Here is a 22,479-nt window from a genome sequence, read left to right as displayed (position 1 = left end):
TTTGTATACAAGCCACAAGCCACAGTGGGAGATCTATAACCTTTTTCTGTCAAGCCTTGGAGGTTTTCATCCTTTCTTTGGGAAAGCAGACCTGGCGAGCTGAGCACCACAGAACAAACGCCCCCAGAAAGGCGTGTTCTGTGAGCAGGCGCCTGCGACGGAGTGCAGACCCCACAGTGGGGCTTCGAGGAGACGCCCAGGAGGGCAGGTGTGTCTGGGGAGGGGCTGTGTGGCCCCCCCAAACTTCCACAATCAACTGTAACCCTGGGATCCCACGTGCTGCGGGGCAGCTAAGCCCGTGCAGTGCAGTGAAGACCTGGCACAGTCCACAAACAAACACGGAGCAAAACAGACCCTGCTGACGTGGAGTCGGCCTTTCCTCGACCCTGCTGACGTGGAGTCGGCCTTTCCTCCTGCCTCTTAGAGGAGGGCCACACACGTGGCACCGGTGCCCTTCCGGATTGCGGCTGGCGGACTTTCTGTCACAGCCAGAGAACGGTGTTTGGGGCCTGTGCGGGCCACAGGGTCTCCGTGTCGACACTGCCATCCCGGTGTGGAAGCAGCCGCGGACCGTACTGAAGTGAGTGTGTGTGGCCGCGTTTCAACAAAGCTTTATTTACAAAAAGACGGGGGTTGGGGGTGCAGACTGGAAGTGACAATCCCTGTTCTTACTCAATACTAAGAGAATCACCATGTGAGTTTTTAAAAAGCACTTTATACACACTTGGCAACTGAAAAACAAAGAGCAAGCTAGCAAGCTAACAAAACCACACATCTTCATTTATAAACTCAAGATTGCTTGAAAAGAATTTTACTTTTTTGACACTTCATGCTGTTTCTTTTATCCAAAACCCCTTACTAAACAAAAAGAAAGTTTCCCTCTTCACACAATATGAAGAAATTATTAGAAGCCGGCAGAAGCCGGGAACGGCAGGGCGTACCTTCTTCTCCAGGGAGTTGCTCCACTCCTTGAGCAGGTTGACGTGCTGCACCGCGGAGCTGGCCTCGTGGGCCTTGATCTGCTGGTTTGTCCCCTGAGAACGAAGAGGAGACGCGGTCAGCCAGCCTCCCTCGGTCAGAGGCTCAGACCCTCAGACGACCTCACGCCAGCACCACACACGAAGGCGGGGACTGAACCGGGGAAGGCTCACAGAGCACCTCCAGCCTCGGAAGGGCCGCACTCAGTGGCCCCTGAGCTACTGCGTGCAGGCGGGGGGCCACACTGAGAGGAGCCGAGCAGCTCAAGGAGGCGGCGCTGTGATTCCACGCCCACTGCCTCGAGGCCGTGTGCTCCACTCACCCCTCAATTTACCTACGCTTCAGACTTCCAACGTGAAGAAATTAAATTTCAGACATAGCCCTTTGTTCCTTAGTAAGTTTTCTGCACTAAAATATAATGGAAAACGTTGAGACATCTGCAACTAGATGCTGCTACAATAATCTAGAGAATGTGTAATCCAAGCAGGATTCTAAGTAATCTATTAAGACATTAACTTACTAGTGAAATACTAGTATCATAAAATGCACTGTCCCTAACTATTCTAAGTATACTTAGGAAGTTACGTACAGAACATAAACAATCTACAGAGTACATAAGATGTAGACCATCTCAGAGTCAATAATGAGCACGTGGAACAGTACTTCATGTATCTGAGAAAACAAGCGGTGTAAGAATGTAATTTGTTTTTGATATTAGAAAATTTAAAAGCCATGGCAAGCATTTTGATGATCTCCAAAACATATACTCTGTACATAGAATATTCATATATATATGTTCATACAAGTATTGCTAAATATCAACATATATATATACATACACAGAATGAATGGCATATAAGTACATACGACATAACAGCGGTGAGGGCTCAGTCTCCTTAAGAGACAAGCGGAGGGAAAGCTACACTCGTCCTCACTCTCAGGCTTTTTGCTTTCGAAGAAAATGCTGAGATGCCAGTATCTCTGCACTGATTTCACAATAACGTATTGATTATACATAAAAATCAAATATAAAATGCTTTAATTGAAGTATATACTGCCCTTTGATAGTTCTAAAATCAAGATATACATTTAAATGAAAACTAGTTCAAATTCACTAGCAATCTTAGGTGTGTTAAAAAAAATCACTTTCTAAGAAAATGCTGAGATGCCAATATCTCTGCACTGATTTCACAATAACGTATTGATTATACATAAAAATCAAATATAAAACACTTTAATTGAAGTATATACTGCCCTTTGATAGTTCTAAAATCAAGATATACATTTAAATGAAAACTAGTTCAAATTCACTAGCAATCTCAGGTGTGTTAAAAAAACCAGGAACAGGTTTCTCAGGGCATAGGCATGGCAGTGGAGGAGACTCCTCTCCGCCCGGCAATCTGGGAGGTGTGGCATGTGCATGGGACGCGCTAAGAACACACTCGTGTGCAACCCTCACGGCTGTGCACTGGAGCACACGCTGCTGAAGCCATGTTTGGGCGCCACAGTCTACCTAGAAACCCCACCCCGCGTCCGTCCTGCTGGTTTCAATGTGATCCTTCTGCTACGGCATTAACTCCCGCTCAGCTCAGGCATCCACCTGAAGTCTCTCGACACCCCCGGCCTGAAAAGTGGGCCCCCAACGGCTGCTGCACGCGGCTTCGTCACCCGTGTGCAGCTGGTGACTCGGTGCCATAACAAAACGGAAAGCTCAGAGCTTGCATGTTAAAATGTCGACAGAGTTAACTTTTTCTCATGGCGGAATGTCAGCGACTGGGAAGGACGAATGTCGGATACTGACCTGAAAAACGCAGCCATAGCGCTTAAAACTACAGGTGCTGGGGGCATTGACACACTCTGACAAGTGTGCACTCAACTGCAACGGGAAAGAGACGTGAGTTGTGGCACAAACGTTTGCATGAAAATGTTCAAACATATCAAGGGCACAGGTAGCATCTGGGTTCTACTATTACGAACGGGGTTTATCGGCAGGTGTGTTTACACCACCGGCTTCCTAGACTTCTACCCAGCAAGTATACAGCATCATCACGTGTATACACATATATACACCAATATACAGAAATACATTTACTGTAACATTTCTTACACTTGCGGCTTTTCTAAGAACAACTTGTTTTGTGACATGCTGTCCGCAGAATTTTAAAAAGGGAAAAAAAAAACATAAACTGAAAAGCACATTTAAAGACTATAAACAAAAAAATTGCATGAAACACAAAAAATATAAAGCATTCCGATGCAGCTGGGCCACACACCTGTATACAATAGACAGAAGTAGGTGTCTCCCCAGGGAAGCGCACACAGGCACCCCCACCTCCCACGCTCACAACAACTGCAGAGGGGACTCTCCTGAAAAGACTCCCTCCCTCAGCTTGCCCAGAAATTCATGTGGCTTTTCAGAGACCCGCGTCATCCTAACGGCACGGATCTGAATGTGCTCCCCTCCACTTTGTGGAGGACAACTAGGAGGCGCTCTGCTTCAACATCGGCAAATGGCCAAGCACACACCACTCAAGGTGCCCCACAAGGGAGGAGGGAGTGGAAACATCTCCATTTTACAGACACGGCGTTTTGCGTTAGGCTAACACAATCTTAAAGAAAATCTCTTTCTTTATTGGAAACTCAAGGGATAGATCTTCTTCAGAGAAAATGATTAGACCCTGAATCAGTAGAGCGGCGTGTGAGCGCAGCGCAGGGGGGCCTGGGAGCGCGTTCTCCCGGGATCCAGCACTTGAAGGACACTGCTCTGGTGAGTGCAGGTGGCCGCAATGCCTTTTCCTCTGTTCTCTGGGACAAAGTCCCCTCCCGCCAGGTCCATACTCAGGATGAGAGGGAGAGGCTCACAATACGGCCTTCCTGCCGACCGTGCCAGTTACAGGACAGGCCCGAGGGACCCAGCTGCCCACTGCCAAGGCCAACCCGGTGGAAGGTCCAGGCCTGGGCAGGGTGGTGGTGGCCGCACCTGGAAAAAGCACCCAGGAGGCATGTGGCGGGCGACAGGTACAGAAACTCAACAGGCGGCCACGTGTGCAGTGACGTCAGTTTGAAAATCATGAAACATTTTCTTTCACTGCCATCGGTACAGTCGTAAATCCAACCAGCTAACACTTGTAATGTTAAAATTGCGGACATATCGAGTTTAGCACTATTTTCTACAACTATAAACTCAGGGTTGTACTTTCCCTAAATTGGCTTCATCATCATTACTCTCAGAGCCCTACAGAATTTAGGGGAGCTCGGGACTAGAGCAAGAACCATCTGTAAAAGGGCACCTTTCACCAGAAACCCGAGATCAACGCAGGTTTAAACATTTTTAAAAATAAAGCTAACTTAAAGGCAAATGGAGACAATTTTGTTCCTAATATAGATAGCCCTGCGTGAATCAACACTAAGGAAAGTATATGGAACCCTGGAAGTTATTTCCACAGCAGCCTCTTCGTATGTTCACTTGAATGGAGGGGCTTCCCAGCCGTGGAGACAGTGCCCTAGCTGTTCTCTGAGGCATGGCCAGGGGCCCAGGGACCACCATCACACCCGGCGAGACTTGCCCCTGCCCAGCAGGGACGTCCCGGGATGGGCACCTCGGTGAGAGGGGCTCCGGGGTCCTGCTGCACCCGTTTCCCCGGCTTCAGGGACGGGAGAGACCGACCTCCCCAACTCCTGCAGTATCCAGGTGTCAAATCCCAGGCAGCTGAAAAGGGCTGAGGTGAGCAGGTTCCTCAGGTCAGAGTGCCCAGGCCCAAGGGTGCCGAGTGTGGGGACCAGGGCTGCAGGCCCCTGAAGCCCATGGCCGCCCCAACGGCTCCCAGAACAGCAGCGAAGGGGACCCGGGCCAGGACAAGGTGAAGAAGCACCGAGAAGCCTTGGAACTGTTCCACCTGGATATACTCTGGTCAGACAAGGCGACCGCAGGGTCTACCTGCCTCAGGGACAGTAGACCTGAGGGCCGCTGTCCAGGCGCCTCCCCTGCCACCTGCCACCCTCTCACCCCAGGGTAGACCCTGCAAGGCCTGTGTGGCCGAAATGGCTCGAGTATCTCTCAGTCAACTGACCTTCCTGAGACAGTGGTAGAGTAATTTCTCTTCTACAGATTTAAACCTAAAAACCGTTGCCCCTTCCTGCACTGTACATATTCCCGTTTTCTCAGTTCTCAATGGTATTTTTGCTCTGAATCCACCACTCTGTAGCTTTTAACCGCTTGTTTCTGAAATATCTGATTTCCAAGAACAGCATGAGGCTTTGCATTGCTCTGCTCTATCACCACCATAGTCTGATGACCTCGGGCCTCGGCATCAAGGGGGAAGCGGGGACCACAGGACGCCCAGCCCCTGCAGGGGCCCAGCCGCAGCCCTCACCTCGCTCCTCAGGAGGGTCTGGACGCCGCACTTGTGCGGGCAGGGCACCGCCACGCAGGGACACTCCGTATCTTCGTGTTTCTGGAGGAGAGAGAGAGACCGTTGCCAACTCTGAAACACACGACCTGCCTTCCTTCAGAGGCCGCCGGCGCCCCCATGAGGCCCCCATCACACCTGCATGGGCCGCTGTGTTACAGAAGCGTGAGTGCTGACAAGGCGGGCCCTCACCAGAGCTACCCAGACCTGACTGGTTGGAGCAACTCAAGAAGGGGGTCACTCTAGGACAGCCCCGCCCCAGCCCACCTTCGTGCCCTCTGGCCGTGTCCCCCAGGCCGACGCTGCCCCACCACCTGCGCCTGGCAAGCTCGCTCACACGGGGGTGGACACCAGGGCCCAGCCTCTACTGGCTGGGGCAGACACTTCCCCTCTGGCTTCTCAGCTTGGAGTCTGGAAACGATGCTTCTCAAGAGCCTAAAAACAGTGTTATCCCCAGGAATTTCAATGACTGTCCTGAGAGTGTGCCTGGATTTCCTTTAATGAAAAGGCAATGTAGGTATGTGCCAGTGTGGCCGTTCTCTGATGGCACAGATTTCAACACAGAGCCTGGGTGCTGGCCACTGCCGAACTCTGTGCCACGGGCACCTGCTGGCACCTGTCCAGTACACCTGCCACCAGCAAAGCATGGGCCAGAGCTCCCGCAGGCCAGCAAGCCCAAGCGGGCCTGGAGACAGCACCTCCAGACCTGTGACGGAGGCCACACAGGGAGACCCTAGACCCGCCATGAAACACAGCTGTGGGACCAGGCTTCAGAGGGCAGCACTCTGCAGGAGGAGAGACGGCGGGCTCCCCTCAGGCCTAGGACACGCCGGTTCTGCCGGCAGGGCCTCCAGCCAGGCTGCACCAGGGCAGCACTAGCCACGCGCTGTCTGACCGGGAGGTGTGTAGGCCAGGGACAACGGTGCCCGCCAAGGACACTTCTCTGGCCTGCGAGGCCAGTCATCCTGCCACCTGCAGTCCCTGGTCTGGATCAGCCTGGCAGGTGGGCAGTGTGGAGAGGACCCCTCTGCTCCCGAGCGTGGTCCTGGAGGCCCACAGAGGCCCCAGCGCCTGCAGCGGGCAAGCCCATAGCTGTCTGGAGCTCATCGGAAGGCTCTTGGCTGGACTGAGCCTGACCAGCACCTCCCACAAGGGGACCCCCGGGTACTGCTGAGAATCCCTACGAGTTCCCCAGTGCCAAGTCAAGGTGTCCTGCGTCTTTCAGTGGGACGTCTCGGCCAGATGGCGTCACCTGTAGGCGGGGAGTGATCAGATCTCCCTCGGAGGGCAGCGGTAAGGATGGAGTCAGTCCCGGGCCTGGAGAATGGGCGTGGCCAGTGCTCCAGATACCATGCCCCCCTCCCAAAGCTCCCATTCACCCGGCCGGGCCTGCCTTGGCCTTGGATCAGCCTGGCCCAGGACAGTGAGGAGCACGGATGGACAATCACCCCGCGGCAGGGGTGCGGGGAGAGCGCCTGGGGGTGGGGTTGCGGGGGGAGCGCTGAGACGACTCAGGGGAGGGGCCGTGCACTGGGGAGGGCAGGCAGGGGGCAGTGGGAGGAGAGGCTGGGGCCTGCACGCCAGGCCAGTCAGGAGCTTCATGTGCGCCCTGCAGACCTGTGCAAGGATGATCAAAACAGGCTTTTCTGGCTATCGGAGGGTAAGCGTCTCACATGGGATTTGGGGGGTTTTGCCAGTTCTGTCAAACCTTCCCATCTCCAACAGCGATGACTTGCAATTCTTTAACGTGTAGCTATCAGCACGCTCTTTATCTTACGCATTTCTATTTCCTGTGACTTGCCATTTATAGCTTTGCCCACTTCAGTGGGTTGAACAGTGACCCCTGAAATATCTCCCTCCCAGACCTCAGAATGTGACCCTCTTGGAAACAGGGTCTCTGCAGATGTAATGAGTTAAGAGGTGACCCTTGGCCACCCTTTACAACTCTTTGACTTTTCACAAATTAACAGAACTGTTCAAAGAGAATGATACTCTATAATCTCTGGGCTAAATGGAAGAGTTTTTTTTCTGATGCTTTATGCTAACAGATTAAAAAAACAAACTCAGAAATACCTGACACGCCAATACTATAGTTCAAAGATAGAAAAGAACTGCTCATAAGACCTTGTGGGTCTCCGTGCTGTATCAGTCTACACCACAGAACACAGGACAAGGAGGAAAGTCAGGATGACCTGGGGCTTTGGGCCTAAGTTAAACTGTCTTTTAAAAAACAGACTTAAGGCCTGAGAGGATGAGGCTGTATGAGAGTGGAAGAACAAGACCTGGGAGTCGAATTCCGCCACTACCAGGGCCCTTTCCTGGCGGGGGAGGAAGTACGGGTGTGGCTGCCTGCTGGCACTGGGGCCCCGGGGCCCAGAGGGGCTGCACCAGCGTGACCCCCAAGCAGGCGTGTTCCCCACAGTGATCACAGGCGGACAGAAAGTAAGATCTGCCCCAAAACGCACTGCAGGGTCAGCACCCTGAGGACACGCCAGGACGTCTCCATCACTGAAAGGTAGGAAGATTTACGAGGAAGGTCTCCTGGTACAACTCAGGCCCCAAACTTGCAGCTACCGCTCTGTGCTTCTGCACCTGCCTCCTCTCCACAGTCAACACATTTAAGACCCCCTGTCAGGTCAGATGCCACTTCCTCTCAACAGCCCTCACGGACCCTGTCCGGCCAGGTGAACCGGCCCTTCCCACAGCGGCATTTACACAGTTGTATAACTGGCCGTCTCCCCAACCAGACGGTGGAGCGAAGGGGAGAGACTGTGATTTGTTCTCTTGTGTGTCCTGGGCAACTAGCTTGGGGTCTGCTGCTCCAGCGTTTCAAGCCACCACGAGCGATGCTGTTATTCCAAAACCCGCCTCTTCGCAGGCTTGACTGAAGCTTAGAGTGGATTACTGACAAGCTATTTCACTCACATGCTTTACAATTCTTTCTCAAATGAAAATTAATTTCTGAATTCTATTCTGCAAATAGAGGTAATTGATTTTTGCAAGAAGCAAAGTATAACTTTGATAGCAACATGGTAATATGTGTAAGGTCGGCAGGATTGCTCATTGGGTACATGTTGCCTTCATTCAAATTTAATTACTGAAGAAGTTATTCAATTATGAAAAATACTATGTCTATTTTCCAAAGGGGAGGGCACTTAAAGGTTATTAATAACCAGAAACAACAATCAAACAGACTTCACGAGGGAAGAAAGTCACAGGCACAGAAAAGTTAAACAAAGAAGGTAAAGTGGAGGTTACAGGGATTACTCTCACTTCATACAGAAAAACTAAGACAGCTGTTTCTAAATGGGGGTCAGTATGTACTCCCGAACATCTGCCAGGAACCAGCCGGTGGTCCTCAGGCCTGGCTGCCTGTCCAGGGCCCCTCTGTCTGCTGACCCACCAGTCACTGGCCTGGCGGGTTCAGAAGCCCCACCCAGCCCTGGCTCCGCCCCCTGCCCCGGCCTATCTCCCTCTGGGACGTCCCCCTCAGGGCCCTCCCGGGCTGGCCGCCCCTCCACTGGATGACCCCCCCATGCTTTGCAGGCTGTAAGCACTGTGCACCCAGGCCTCAGGCCTTGACTGGCCCTTCTCTCTACTTGCTCCAGGCCCTGGGCTGCCAGGACCACCTATTAACATACCCTGTGGCACAGCCCACTCCCTCCTCCCCAGAGCCCGCTCTCTCCCTCTGAGCCACACCCGGGCAGGGCACTCTGGTTCACCCGCTGCTCTAGTTACAAGCACCGGGCATCCGCTCAACTCACACTCCATGCTCAAGCCACCGGCTAGTCCCACTGGTTCTTCGTAATGCTGACCAACCACATCTGCCCCTTGGTCAGGGCCGCCCTGACGCCCACCGCTAGTCTGCTCCCATCAACTTCCCACCTCACCCCTGCCCTGTTCGAAGCAGCCCCTGAAATCCACCTGCTGACTCGGCTCCATCTCGGAGCCAGAGCTGCCCGTGGCCGCTCCCCCTGCCCTGATGCTCGTCCCGCATCGTCCCAACAGCCTCGGAGGGGCCCACCCTCACCACCCCTGTTCCCATCTTTGTTGTACTTATGACCTCGTCCCACTGGAAGATGAGGTCACCCTGAACCCCTAGCCCCTAGAACAGCGCCCAGCACACAGTCGGCATGCAGTAAATATGTACTCAACAAGCAAATGTTCAACAGTGTCCACACCGCTGACTCTTTTGGAAGCTTGTCCTCCATCCCAACATCTGTTTCTCTTTAATTTACACGTAAGTGATCTGATTCTAACATGCGCACAATATAAAACTGCGGAAACAAGGGAGGCACGAAAAAACGTTAACTTCTCCTCTCTCTCCGAGAGACAGCTGTACTTCAACGCTGTGGGATCAGTCACCCTGCTGAAGTGATGGTTCTGTCTCAGTGTCTCGGAGCCATAGAATGGTTAAGCGATCCGACAAGATTCTGAGGCTATTCCCTGGGACAAGTGGAAAATTCTACCTTTTTTTGAATAATCAGTCTTCATTTCTTTTTTTTTTTTTTTGGCACCCCAAATGACAGTCGATCAAGGCAATGGAAAATGCTAATTGCATAAATCAAAACGGGCAAAACAAATACAGCTTAGCTCTGAAATAAAGTCAGATGAAAATTGCTAGTTACGCCTATCTTTTCTCTTTATTTCTGAGAGAATAGTCACTTGACAAGCTACTCTGTGGACAAATGGCGTCTGGGTGGAGCCAAGGCGGGGAAGCGAGAGGACACTGCACCTGCAACGTGACCATCGGGACCTGGCTCTTGCAGTGGCTGCACGTGGCCTCGCGGTATTTACAGGCCTTCTCCACGTGGTCACGCAGGTCCTTCCTCAGCACTCTCTCTTTGCAGTCGGCACGGACACACGGAAGCTCCTCAAACTGGCAGTCATTCTTCAAATGCACCTGGAAGGCAGACCATTCGGAGTTCTCAACTGGCAGACCTCCAGTCTGAAATACCAATTCTAGCCTCTATGCAGTCAAATCCTATGCAAGCATCTCCTATCTGCTGCTAGACCAGTTTCTCACAGAGAAGAGTGACCAACGTATCAAGAGATACTGAATTTCATATTCCATTTAGTGATTACTCAAACCATATTGCTTTTGAAGAACTAAGTCAATTAACCTTTCTTCCTGGATAAATAAATGGTTATCCGCTAAGGACTTCATTTTATTCTAATTCAAATATCCTTCCAGGATTAAATATATGTGATAGTAATAAAAAAAAAATAAGAAGTTACATGGAATTTTATGGTTATAAAAAGGAGGAAGTGTAAATGGGCCTTCTATAATTAACAGTCAATTCAGATTTCTTTCTATTCTAAATAGGGCAGGGTGCTCAAAAACCAATTGACATTTCTGCCTGTGATGTCATAAAAATAACACTTGACACCCAAGTGGCTCTGCCTGCTCTCCTATTTGGTTGTGTCTGAAAGATGGATGCAGACATGGTCTTAGGGGCTCCCTGGTGCTGACCGGGGACTGGTGTTTCTGGACGTCTCACCACACTCACCAGCAGGTGCCCCAGGGCCAGCTGCTCCGCACAGCCCCGGCCCTCGTTCCGACAGAATATCTGAAGGGCCAGAATCTCCCTCTTGCAGCAATTATCCTTAAACACCTGAAATTGAAAGATAGCTATTTTAGAGGATTAAGATTTCTTAATCTCCACATGCCGCTACTTTAGACAAGGCAAAACCACTCTGAAAAGTCATGAGCACATCCCTGAAGAGGGCTCACAAAGCACTAAGGACCGTTTTAATGTCTAAGTGAGTAGAATGAAGGAGCCATCCCCACTAAGAGACACAGTTTACATGATACAACCTTAACTACCAGCTTTTAATGGATAAACCCAAAGTAAGCAAGTTGTACTGAACAACTGAAGATCACTTTGGAGCATCCAAACGTTTTAGATGGACTCTGACATTCTCAGGACGATCCCACACCAGGACCGAGTTCACACTGGGATCCTGGACACTCCCAGGCCCCAGCCTTGCTGGGAGCGGAACCTCCCATGGAGGAACGGGGCGGTGGGAGCGGGCGCTACAGCGTGAGGCCTTGCTAGATCCTTGCTGGAGGAGCAGAGAAACCACCGTAAAAGACAACGAGCGGCAGATGGTTTGTACAACATTTACCTTGGTCCCTGCTCTGAAGGGTGTATCACTTGTAACTAACTCATTTTTCACCAAACGGAAGGCATTAGCTTGCTATTTAAGAAACTTTAAAAAACATGTTGCAAAGATATAGTTAATCCAACAATGAAAATGTCCCCCTTTGAAAATGAAAACCCTCCTTTAATTTTCTTTTTCCCTTAGAAAACAAGTACTCTCACTCCTTCTAACATCACAAGCTACACCATCCTAGTACTCAGGCACTTCTAAGAAACCCCCATGCACTAATGCTCTGTAACAGCAGAAAATCAGAGAGCTCAACAGGCTTTTCTTGACTCCACAAGTAAAGAAATAGAATCAACAGCTGCTAAGAGTTAAAAATAAATTAGTTTGGAGGCAAATCTAATCTTAGGTAAACATGACTTTTTTAAAAAAGGTCATAATTTAAGATGTTGAAGTCAACAGAGTAGGTATTTTTAACCAGTAAGAAATAATGTGATCACAGAAAATGATCCTTCTGTGCCACTAAGTTTCTTTTCTTTTCTTTGGGCTGCCCCTCCTGGCTTGTGGGATCTTAGTTCTCTGACCAGGGACTGAACCCAGGTCCACGTCAGCAGAAGCACAGAGTCTTAACCGCTGGATCACCAGGTAATTCCCTAAGTTTCTTAAATCACTTGAGTTTAACTTTGGTTCCCTAGTGGCTCAAATGGTAAAGAATCTGCCTGTGAAGCAGAAGACCCAAGTTTAATCTCTGGGTTGGGAAGATCCCCTGGAGAAGGGAGTGGCAATCCACTCCAGTATTCTTGCCTGAAGAATTCCACAGACAGAGAAGCCTGGTGGGCTGTAGTCCATGGGGTCACAAAGAGTCTGACACATCTGAGTGACTGCTGCTAGGCTGCTAAGTCACTTCAGTCGTGTCCGACTCTGTGCGACCCCACAGACAGCAGCCCACCAGGCTCCGCCGTCCCTGGGATTCTCCAGGCTAAGAACACTGGAGTGGGTTGCCATTTCCTTCTCCATGCATGAAAGTGAAAAGTGAAAGTGAAGTCACTGAGTCGTGTCCAACTCTCAGCGACCCCATGGACTGCAGGACACCAGGCTCCTCTGTCCATGGGATTTTCCAGGCAAGAGTACATAACTTCGTAACTTAGGGAGAAAAAAACATAGATTGAAAACATAAGAATGATAAAAGTACAGAACTTCAGGGCTGAGAAAGAGCTCATATCATTTCTACAACCATCCCATTTTACAGATGGGGAAGCAGAGGCCCTGGGGCGGTGCCATCCTCAGTGACCTGCCCAGTGGCTGAGGTCAGTCTCCCGGGGCCCAACCAGACCTACATTTCCCCATGAGGATCCCTTGCTTATTCAGTCTCATTTACGAGTCTTAATCAAATTCCATAATCATTCTTCAGCTATCAATGCCATTGAAAAATAGGGATAACAACTCTGACGAATGAAATGAGGCACTAAAAAGCTCGCCTCAGCCACTGTTTCAACCTCCTCTCTCAGTCACACTGGTTTGTTATTTAGTCGCTCAGTGTCCGACTCTTTGTGACCTCATGGACTGTAGCCCACCAGGTTCCTCTATCCATGGGCATTTCCCAGGCAAGAATACTGGGGTGGGCTGCCACTTCCTCCTCCAGGGGATCTTCCTGACCCAAGGATGGAACCCGTGTCTCCTGTATTGGCAGGTGGGTTTTTTACCACTGAGCCACTGGGGAAGCTTGTTACATTGGTTAGATAATCGCTAACAGGTTGCCATGTCAAGACAACGGGTAGAGCTGAGTGAGCAAGCCACAAGTCCCCATGCGAGCCGGTGCTGCCGAACAGCAAGGCCGCGGGAAAACCCGAGTAAGAACTTCATTGTACAATTTAATGGCCTACACGTAAAAAATGGTTAGGTTCATTAATCTAAATATCAGAACCACATATTTTTATTGATCTTTTAAGTACTTCAAGAACGAGTGGTTTCAAACGAGAAGTGTGCCCGGGAGGGCTTGGCAGGGTGCAGACGACCACATGGTGGGTGAGTAGGGCCCGGGTCTCTGGGTGCTGGGCTGCGGGACCCTCACAAGCTCTGAGGCACCCTCGGCCATGCAGGGGACGGGAGAGCTGAAAGTGCACGTGTCTAATGACTTCCAGACACTGCGTGGGGCGAGAGAGAGCACATTCAGTGGGGCCCGCAGACCAGCACCGTCTGAAGGCTGAACGCAGCGATCTGGGAGGCGGACCCGAGATAACAGTGCACATCCCCCACCCGGGGTCTTGGAAGGTGAAACCATGACTGACCCAGGGGAGGAGGCAGGCTCGGGGGCTGAAGCACCTGCCCAGCATATCTGCCCAGTGTGTTGGGGTGCTTACAGCCCCCTGCCTCAACCCTGCTCCGCCAGCCGTCAGAGCCAGAGAAACTCAGAGCCAGCGTGCGAGATGCAAACCTTGCGGAAGGCACCACCCAGCGCAACACGGGGACCAAACAGCTTATTAAAAAACCAGCAATACCTTGTCTTTGATGATGACTTCTTGACAAGCAGTACATTTTGGGCTGGAGGAGCTGAGGGGAGAGACACAGGAAACGTGTTAGAGGGCGAGCACCTTCTCATCTGAACCCACTGGGAACCCTGAGCCATTCCCTTAGGGGTCGTGTCTGCTGCGCAGAGCTCGGAGAAACAGGGCTTCAGGATGCCAGGGTAAGTTTGGTTTAAATATGGTTTAAACGGGAGAAAAGGGTTAAGATTCTTTTTTAGTAGTGATTTTTCATAAGGAAGTTTTTCAGCAGAGCAGCTGAGATCAGTCCCTCTTGGAAAGTCCCTTTCAATTAAAAGTGAAATTTCATTTCAGAAACCAAAAGCAGCTCCCCGAGGAGGGGCTCTGCGGCGTGAGTGTCCCCAGCTCCCCAGAGGGCCTCTGAGCAGTGCTGCCTTAGCAGCACAGAAAGTGCCGGACCCGCAGGCTATCTCTTCACAGCTGCAGAAAGGCTGATGGAGTGCCAGGACTTGAGTCCCATGGGAATCGAAAGCTGAGCCTGTCTACAGAGACCACGAGTCTCCAACATCACTCTTGTCCCCAAACTCAGGACGCGAGCCACTGCTCCCTAGCTGCCCTTTTCTGGACTTGAGTCTCACCCCCATCCTGTGCTGGAAACCACCTCCGAGAGATTAAAAATAAAAAACTAATTTTGAGTGCTCCTTCCTTCCAGGGCCCCTGCCCTTGACAGCCTGAGGGCACTTGGCATCCAGGCCAGGGGGCACAGTGGGAGATCCTGGAACAGCAGGCAGGTGGGCAGGGGGGCCCTGGGGAGGGGGTGGGAGATTAACAGGCTTTAAAATGATAGCTCACTCATCCAGACTTCACCAGCACGGAGCCTGTGCTCACCTGTTTTAATCATGGGACTCTCTGAGCAGCCTTAGAGCCCAGGGTGCCTGGGGGGGATCCCCTGACACCTGCTGAAGGCAGAGCAGGAGGAGCGCCAGGAGCAGAGGAGGGTGGAGACTGGAAGAGACCCCGCCCCCGGCCCCCCCACGACCCACGGGCCCCACCAACCCCACGAAGGGAAAGCGGCGCCCTGGGGCTGCACCGCCGCAGTCACTAAACTCCGTTCCAGAGCTGAGTCCTCAGTCTCGGGGGAGAGGACAAGAGTTCAGCAGCAAGTCCCCAGAGGGGACCCTGGGGAGGGAGGCTGCCCCCAGCGGAGGGCTGGACGAGCCAGGGCAGCCTTCCCGGCTTCCGCCCGCTGGCGGGGCCCAAGCTGGGCACAGTGCTCGGCATCCTGCCGGGCGAATCCTGCAGGATGAACCAGCACGCTCCGCTGTACAACTCCAGCCTCCCTGACGCTGGGGGCTTTGCATGGCGTTAATTCACAACGACATGCCCTTGAGGGCTGCTGTGGGCTCCCTGACACTCAGCTCCAGGGCGTCCTCTCCTTACCGAGGACCTGCCCCCCACATCCCGAACATGTTGCACATCCCCTATCCTACGGGATCGCCCCGAAGGGCCCCACCATCGTCGGTGGACGGGGTGGCTCCTCCCCAGAATGTGAGCGCCTCCAGCAAAACTGGGCCCTGCAGACAGGGGACAGGGGCCCCAGGGGAGAGACCTCGCAGGGGGAGTTGGGGAGGGCTGCCCCGAGACTGCGGCGGGACCCAGGCCCTCCAGCCAGACGCACCTGAGCAGGGCGCCCATGCAGGTCTCACAGAAGCGGTGCCCGCACTCCGTCTGCTTGGGGCTGCAGAGCACCAGGCGGCACTTCTCGCACTTGTACTTGTCCTCCACGGCCTTGACGAAGCGCTCCTTGTAGCCACCCTGCTCGGGGACCAGCACGGCCGGCCCGGCTCCACGCTCAGGGTGCAGCTTCAGCGGGGGGTTGGCAGGCAGGGTGCCGGCCGCGTCCAGCTTCTTACTGGGCTCCATCCTAGGAGAAGGGGGTCCATCAGAGCGGGGACCTGGGGGGGGGCTCCCCGTGGGCTTCCAGCCTCCAGCACCCAGGCCCCTGCCTGGGACCTGCTGCTGCGATGCGCAGACCACATCATTAAGGCTCTTCAATTTAAAATGCAGATGCTGCTCTGCGTCATTTCGCCTTCTGCGGACCGGACCGTTCTGACGGGCGGCTCCTGTCACCCAGCGACCACCTCCCTTGGGCGGGCTGCCTGGCCCCCTTCTCGAGCCGGCCCCGCAGCCTCGGACCCACCCTGAGTGTGCGGGACCCGGTGCCCAGGACTGGACGCCGGTGGGGACGCTGGGCCTGGCCAACCGCACGGTGACGCGTGGCTGGTCCCCACCTGCAAGGCCCTGTCCCAGCAAAGTAGGAGGTGCCTGGAGACACCACGGAGCTCCTTTCAAAACTTACCAGGTCTCTCAAGACCAGCTGTGCTCCTGCTCAGTCCATCTGTCTCTGCTGCTGACACAAATAAGGGCCAAATGCCTTCTCCTTATGAGGTGCTGGGCGTCCACCCACCCTCCACTCCCCTCAGCCCGAGGCCCCCCACCAGCCAGGTCGGGCCGGACTCGGGTTCTGCGGGAATGCGGCATGCTGCACACCCGGCCTCAGAGCAGCTGGCGGGCCGGGGGCAGAGGCCGCGCTGCCCGAGGCTCACTCCTCACGCTGCCTCTTCCCGCCCCTGGACAGGGCCGAAGGGAGGCACGCCTGTGGCCAGGACGTGCAGCAACCACGCAGGAGGCAGTGTCTGCGACAGGAAGATGACCCGTGCCCCCGCGACACGGGCGTTACTTTTAACAAAAAGCACACTACTGTGCAAAGCGCAAGAGCCTCCTGTGGCGTCAAAAAAAAAAAAGATTTCAAAGTGACCCCAAAAGCCAGCGACCCTTTGCTCCCCATCACTGATTAGAATCCTATTTGTCAAGACACTAAGTAGGAAGGTGCCTCTCCGGGAAACGGGTCAACCAGGAGTCGGCCTGCTGCCACGGGACTGCCTGCCCGTTCTCCTGCCAATGCTGACCCCAGCTCCGCCCCCTCCTCCCCACACCCCTCCCGCCTTCTCACGGAGCCCACCCTGGTCGGCCCACTCAAGGCCCGCCCTGCGGTCCATGCTCCCAAGACTGCTGCTTACAGCTTATTTACTGCCTCACTCCCTGAGGCAGGGCGTGGGTTTGGATCTGCTTTGTTGAACAGATCCTGGGCACCCGGAATCACTAGGGCCTGAGGTAAAAGATTCTCATTACACATCTGCTGAGTTAACAGAGGGAAAGGTGAGGTCTGAGCCACTCACAGCAAACTATGTTTCTGTGAAGCCAGAAAAAAGAAAAACTTCAGTTTTCAGAACTGATCTCATAGCTTCATGCCTTGAAAACCTGTGCTTAGATCAGACGCTACTTGTGACTGTGGTTTAGTATTTTATCCTATAATGCGTGAGGAACGTGTGCTCCATAAGTAAACAGTTTTCAGTGAGACGTGTCTGATTCTTCGGTTGTGAATTCCTATTTCAAATATAAGAGACAACTCAGGATGAAGCTAATGACAAACCGTAACTGTTTGTTTACCTATAACTAGGTATAGGTCACATGCCCTCTGAACAGACAAGTGAAGAACACAGGTTTGGATCCTTGGTTTTTACAGGCTGCTTAAGACGAGTGAGCACGCGCCAAGAATCGCAAGCACATGAGCAGAACCTCCCTGCAGCCTGTCCTGAAGGCAGAGCCCAGGCCTGCCAGGACTCCCCTGGAATGTGGGGTGCTGACTGGGCACCTGTGCCACACACCCCAAGGGCGCCTCGAAAGCACGCCCAGGGCCCCCGTCCCGCCCCACGCATGGTCCATTCCTGAGCTGAGCTGCTGGCTGGATAACGAGCTTCCAGGGATGGAGGGAAGGAAAGCACCTGGGCAGGAGAGACAGGAAAAGCATCAGCCCTCCTTGAATACTCGCAAGTGAGGGCAGAGAAGACGACCTGAACACGACGCATCCAGGCCAGGCAAATCCCAGAGCCCCGGAGCAGGTGCTCCATCAGCAGGGGTGGGGGGAGTGGGCGCACCTACTAACGGGGACGGGGCTTCCTGGGCGACCCAAGGGTTCTGGAACTGGGCACAGGGGTGACTGCACACTCTGTGAAGAGACTAAAAACCAGTGAGCCGTACACTTTAAAGGGGGTGGGCTCTATGGTATGTGAACGATACTTCAATGTAAAATCTAAACAAAGAGTATTTCAAAGTACCTGTTTAAGCCAGTTCCATTTAGGTTTGGTTAATTTGTGACGTTTATACATAGCGTCATACACTTTAAATGTAAGACTAGAATCAAAGTGGCTGTGCCCTATGCTGGGGAAGGGCCTCAGGAAGATTTCTCTGTCAGAGTACACGCTCGCAGAGAAGACAATGAGGCCCAGAGGCAGACGCTCTGCTGGTGTCCGCGCGCGTGTGCAGACACCCAGGATCAGCACACGCACGTGGAGGGAACGCAGCTCCCCCTTCCTCCGCACAAACCACGCTGCGTGTGCAACACATGCACACCAACCATGGCTCTCCTGGCCTCACCAACTGCACCGCGGGCCTCTCTCCACAGCGCCCTGTGAGCACGCCGCGTATCGTGGGGAAGGGCCACACGGCACTCCACGCGGGCTTCACCAGTTCTGCTCACGGGCAGTGAGGCTGGCTTCAGCTGATGATATAAACGACCCGCGGAGAACACTCCCGAACACATCTCTGCACACTTAGGCAAGCACACAGCAACATGGCTGCTGGGTCAAAGATCACGTCCGTTTTAAAATATACTGTTATTCAGTAGCCAAGTCGAGTCCGACTCTTTGCAACCCCACGAACTGCAGCACGCCAGGCTTCCCTGTCCTTCACCATCTCCCTGAGTTTGCTCAGACTCATGTCCATACAGAATCACTGCCCAGTATCTTTCTAAAAGGGCTGTCCATTGCATACTTCCTCCAATGGTTAGTAAACTGTTAAACATTGCTTTAGAGGACAACAGCCGGTTTTGCTCCAATGATGAAGCTCTGACTTTGTTTTGGCCTCAGCCGTGTTTTCTGGAGGGCACTGCTGGCCGTGCATGAGCAAGTCTCAAGTTCTCCCGTGGGTTCTCGTCTCCTGAAGAGCCGCCGGTCAGCACGGCTGTGCAATGTGGGAGGGCACACCCACTGGCCTCCCACCAGGCGGGAGAGGCCTTCTCAGGTGAGTGGCTCTGCAGGGGTTGCCGAACCATTCACATTTCATTTCAGCAGGTAGCCAGGTACCTCCAGCACACATGGCACTGTGCCTCGCTTGTCAGGGAAAGGAGGTGAGAGACTGTCCCCGCCCCTCGGGAGCTCTGCGGGAGTCGTGAGGAAGGGGGGCGCTCCAGGGGCAGCAGGGGTAATGGCGGCAGGAGCGGGAAGCACCCCGTGAGAACTTGCAGAGGCTGCAGGTCCTCAGACTGGGAGGCCTGCACCCCATGCTGGGAGATGGGGCTCCCCAAGTGGGACTTGGGGCAGAATGATCCCAGCTCTAGTGGAGGGCAAGGCAGACACACACAGACGCAGCACGGCTGGGTGGGTGGGGCAGGCGGCCAGGTCCTGGGGGCCCCGGGGGGGCAGGTCGGACAGGCCTGGCGTCCGGCTGCAAGTGGCCTGGGTGGGAAGGCAGGCCTGGCGCTCCTGCCCTGAGGCAAGTCCTCGGGCACAGCTTCTATCCCCAGTTCTTCTTTTCCCATGGAAAGCAGGTGGCGCCCCTGACTCTCGCGTTTTCGGGGATCACCGAGGCATTACATGCAGGGTCCCTCTGCAAACCGCAGCACGACCCCCAGAAGACACTCTCCTCCCGCTGGGTCGGGAAGTCCACGAGCATCAGCTGCTTCCCCACTCTGGACAGCTTACAGCCTTGTCAAAAAGCCCTTGCTCAGCAATTAGGCAAGAAAAATAACAAACAGCTTCCAGACTGGAAAGAAGAAGTAAAACTATTTCCATTTTCAGATGACATAATCTTGTGCATAGAACATACTCACGAATCAACTAAAAACAACCTGAACTAATAAACTTGTTCAGTAAAGCTGCAGGATATAATAGTTCAGTCAGTCAGTCGTGTCCGACTCTTTGAGACCCCTACAGCCTGCAGCACGCCAGGCTTCCCTGTCCGTCACCATCTCCCGGAGCTTGATATCAACATATAAAGTCCAGCTGCATTTCTATAAACTAGCAGTGAACAATTCAGAAATAAAATTGAGAACGCAATCCAATTATGAGTATCAAAAAGAATAAAATATATTCTGAAAATGATAAAACATTGTTTTTTATGCTAGGTGGAAAGCTACCCCGTGCTCACAGAAGGGAATGTTTGGCATTGCTGAGGTGGCACCGCTACTCAGCCTTACCTACAGACCCATCTACACCCAGACCTGAATCCTAGCTGGGGTTTTTTTTCTTGCAGAGATTAATAAGCTGAACCTAAAATTCACATTGAAATATGAGGGACTCAGAATAAACAAAACAATCCTGAAAAAGAAGAACAAAGTAGGAAGACTCACACTTCCTTATTTCAAAACTTACTACAGATGAATCAGGACACTGATTACTGGTAAGAAGGACAGACAGACAGTCAATGAAGCAGAACCAAGAGTACAGACAGAAACGCTCACGTTTATGGCCAGCTGGTTTCCAACAAGGGCACCGAGCCCGTCGCTGGGGAAGGGGCAGGGTGTGCTCGGGCCGGCCAGCTCACGGCTGCCACAGAGCGGAGCGGGCTGTGCCCCGCGCGTGTCTTCACGGCTCTGGTAGGTCGTGCTGGCGGCCACTGTCCAACACCTGTGGGATACCTGCATCCTCATTCCCAGGTGGGCAACTCAGTTCAACTGTAGTACAGAAAGTGCACTTCATGGAGAACAGTGGGGTGGGCTCTAAGTCTTCCCTGGCTGATATCCTCTGCCTTTCAAGAAAATGTACTGTGTGTTCAGTCCAGTCCAGTCAGTTCAGTCGCTCAGTCCTGTCCGACTCTTTGCGACCCCATGAACCGCAGCGTGCCAGGCCTCCCTGTCCATCACTAACTCCCGGAGTTCACTCAGACTCACGTCCATCGAATCAGTGATGCCATCCAGCCATCTCATCCTCTGTCGTCCCATTCTCCTCCTGCCCCCAATCCCTCCCAGCATCAGGGTCTTTTCCAATGAGTCAACTCTTCGCATGAGGTGGCCAAAGTATTGGAGTTTCAGCTTTAGCATCAGTCCTTCCAAAGAACACCCAGGGCTGATCTCCTTCAGAATGGACTGGTTGGATCTCCATGCAGTCCAAGGGACTCTCAAGAGTCTTCTCCAACACCACAGTTCAAAAGCATCAATTCTTTGGTGCTCAGCCTTCTTCACAGTCCAACTCTCACATCCATACATGACACCTGGAAAAACCATAGCCTTGACTAGACAGACCTTTGTTGGCAAAGTAATGTCTCTGCTTTTCAATATGCTATCTAGGTTGGTCATAACTTTCCTTCCAATGAGTAAGCGTCTTTTAATTTCAACGAGTAAGCGTCTTTTAATTTCACGACTGCAGTCACCATCTGCAGTGATTTTGGAGCCAAAAAAAAGAAAGTCTGACACTGTCTCCACTGTTTCCCCATCTATTTCCCATGAAGTAATGGGATCAGATGCCATGATCTTCGTTTTCTGAATGTTGAGCTTTAAGCCAACTTTTTCACTCTCCTCTTTCACTTTCATCAAGAGGCTTTTTAGTTCCTCTTCACTTTCTCCCATAAGGGTGGTATCATCTGCATATCTGAGGTTATTGATATTTCTCCCAGCAATCTTGATTCCAGCTTGTGCTTCTTCCAGCCCAGAGTTTCTCATGATGTACTCTGCACATAAGTTAAATAAGCAGGGTGACAATATACAGCCTTGATGCACTCCTTTTCCTATTTGGAACCAGTCTGTTGTTCCATGTCCAGTTCTAAACTGTTGCTTCCTGACCTGCATATAGGTTTCTCAAGAGGCAGGTCAGGTGGTCTGGTATTTCCATCTCTTTCAGAATTTTCCACAGTTTATTGTGATCCACACAGTCAAAGGCTTTGGCATAGTCAATAAAGCAGAAATAGATGTTTTTCTGAAACTCCCTTGCTTTTTCGATGATCCAGAGGATAATGGCAATTTGATCTCTGGTTCCTCTGCCTTTTCCAGACACATAAAAACGATTCTGGGCGATGTTCATGCAAGGTGAGAATAAGAATACAGTAACAACAAAACCTCAGCACCCGGCACCCACGTGACAGTCACCGTCACCCCGTGCGCCCCACCTCAGCCGCCCCCTGCCTCGCTCCAAGTCAGTGCCAGCCTCAACTTTGCACTTACAGTTCTCGTACTGTTACACATTTTTCTTTTTAAAACATTTTTGTCTCTTTTTAACCTCATAAAAATGATATACCATACGCAGCCCTCTGCCATCAGTGTTGTTATATCGATGTTACGCCACGTGTGCTGTGAGCAGCTGACAGGTCTCATTCACTTTTTACTCAGCAAAATACTGCTCAGTGCACCTACCTATCTTTTTATCACACTGATTCCATTTTCTGCTGGC

General features: G+C 52.4%; 1 protein-coding gene across 3 annotated transcripts in view; it reads right to left on the bottom strand.

The window, feature by feature from the left end:
* Positions 1-22,479, bottom strand: part of TRAF3 (TNF receptor associated factor 3) — a 115,645-nt gene that overhangs the window by 15,027 nt on the left and 78,139 nt on the right. For all 3 annotated transcript variants that reach the window (XM_018066300.1, XM_013973268.2, XM_005695421.3), the window contains exons 3-9: positions 15,657-15,902; positions 13,994-14,045; positions 10,898-11,002; positions 10,123-10,290; positions 5,352-5,432; positions 2,780-2,854; positions 942-1,034 (exon numbers count right to left, since the gene is read on the bottom strand). In XM_018066300.1, coding sequence (XP_017921789.1) covers positions 942-1,034; positions 2,780-2,854; positions 5,352-5,432; positions 10,123-10,290; positions 10,898-11,002; positions 13,994-14,045; positions 15,657-15,901 — 819 coding nt within the window. In that variant the 5' untranslated portion in view covers position 15,902. The remainder of the gene's footprint in view (positions 1-941; positions 1,035-2,779; positions 2,855-5,351; positions 5,433-10,122; positions 10,291-10,897; positions 11,003-13,993; positions 14,046-15,656; positions 15,903-22,479) is intronic.

This window comes from Capra hircus, chromosome 21, assembly GCF_001704415.2.
Source record: "Capra hircus breed San Clemente chromosome 21, ASM170441v1, whole genome shotgun sequence".
Lineage (NCBI taxonomy): Eukaryota > Metazoa > Chordata > Mammalia > Artiodactyla > Bovidae > Capra > Capra hircus.
The sequence above is the reverse complement of the archived record's forward strand: the minus strand, read 5'-3'. Positions and strand labels throughout refer to the sequence as shown.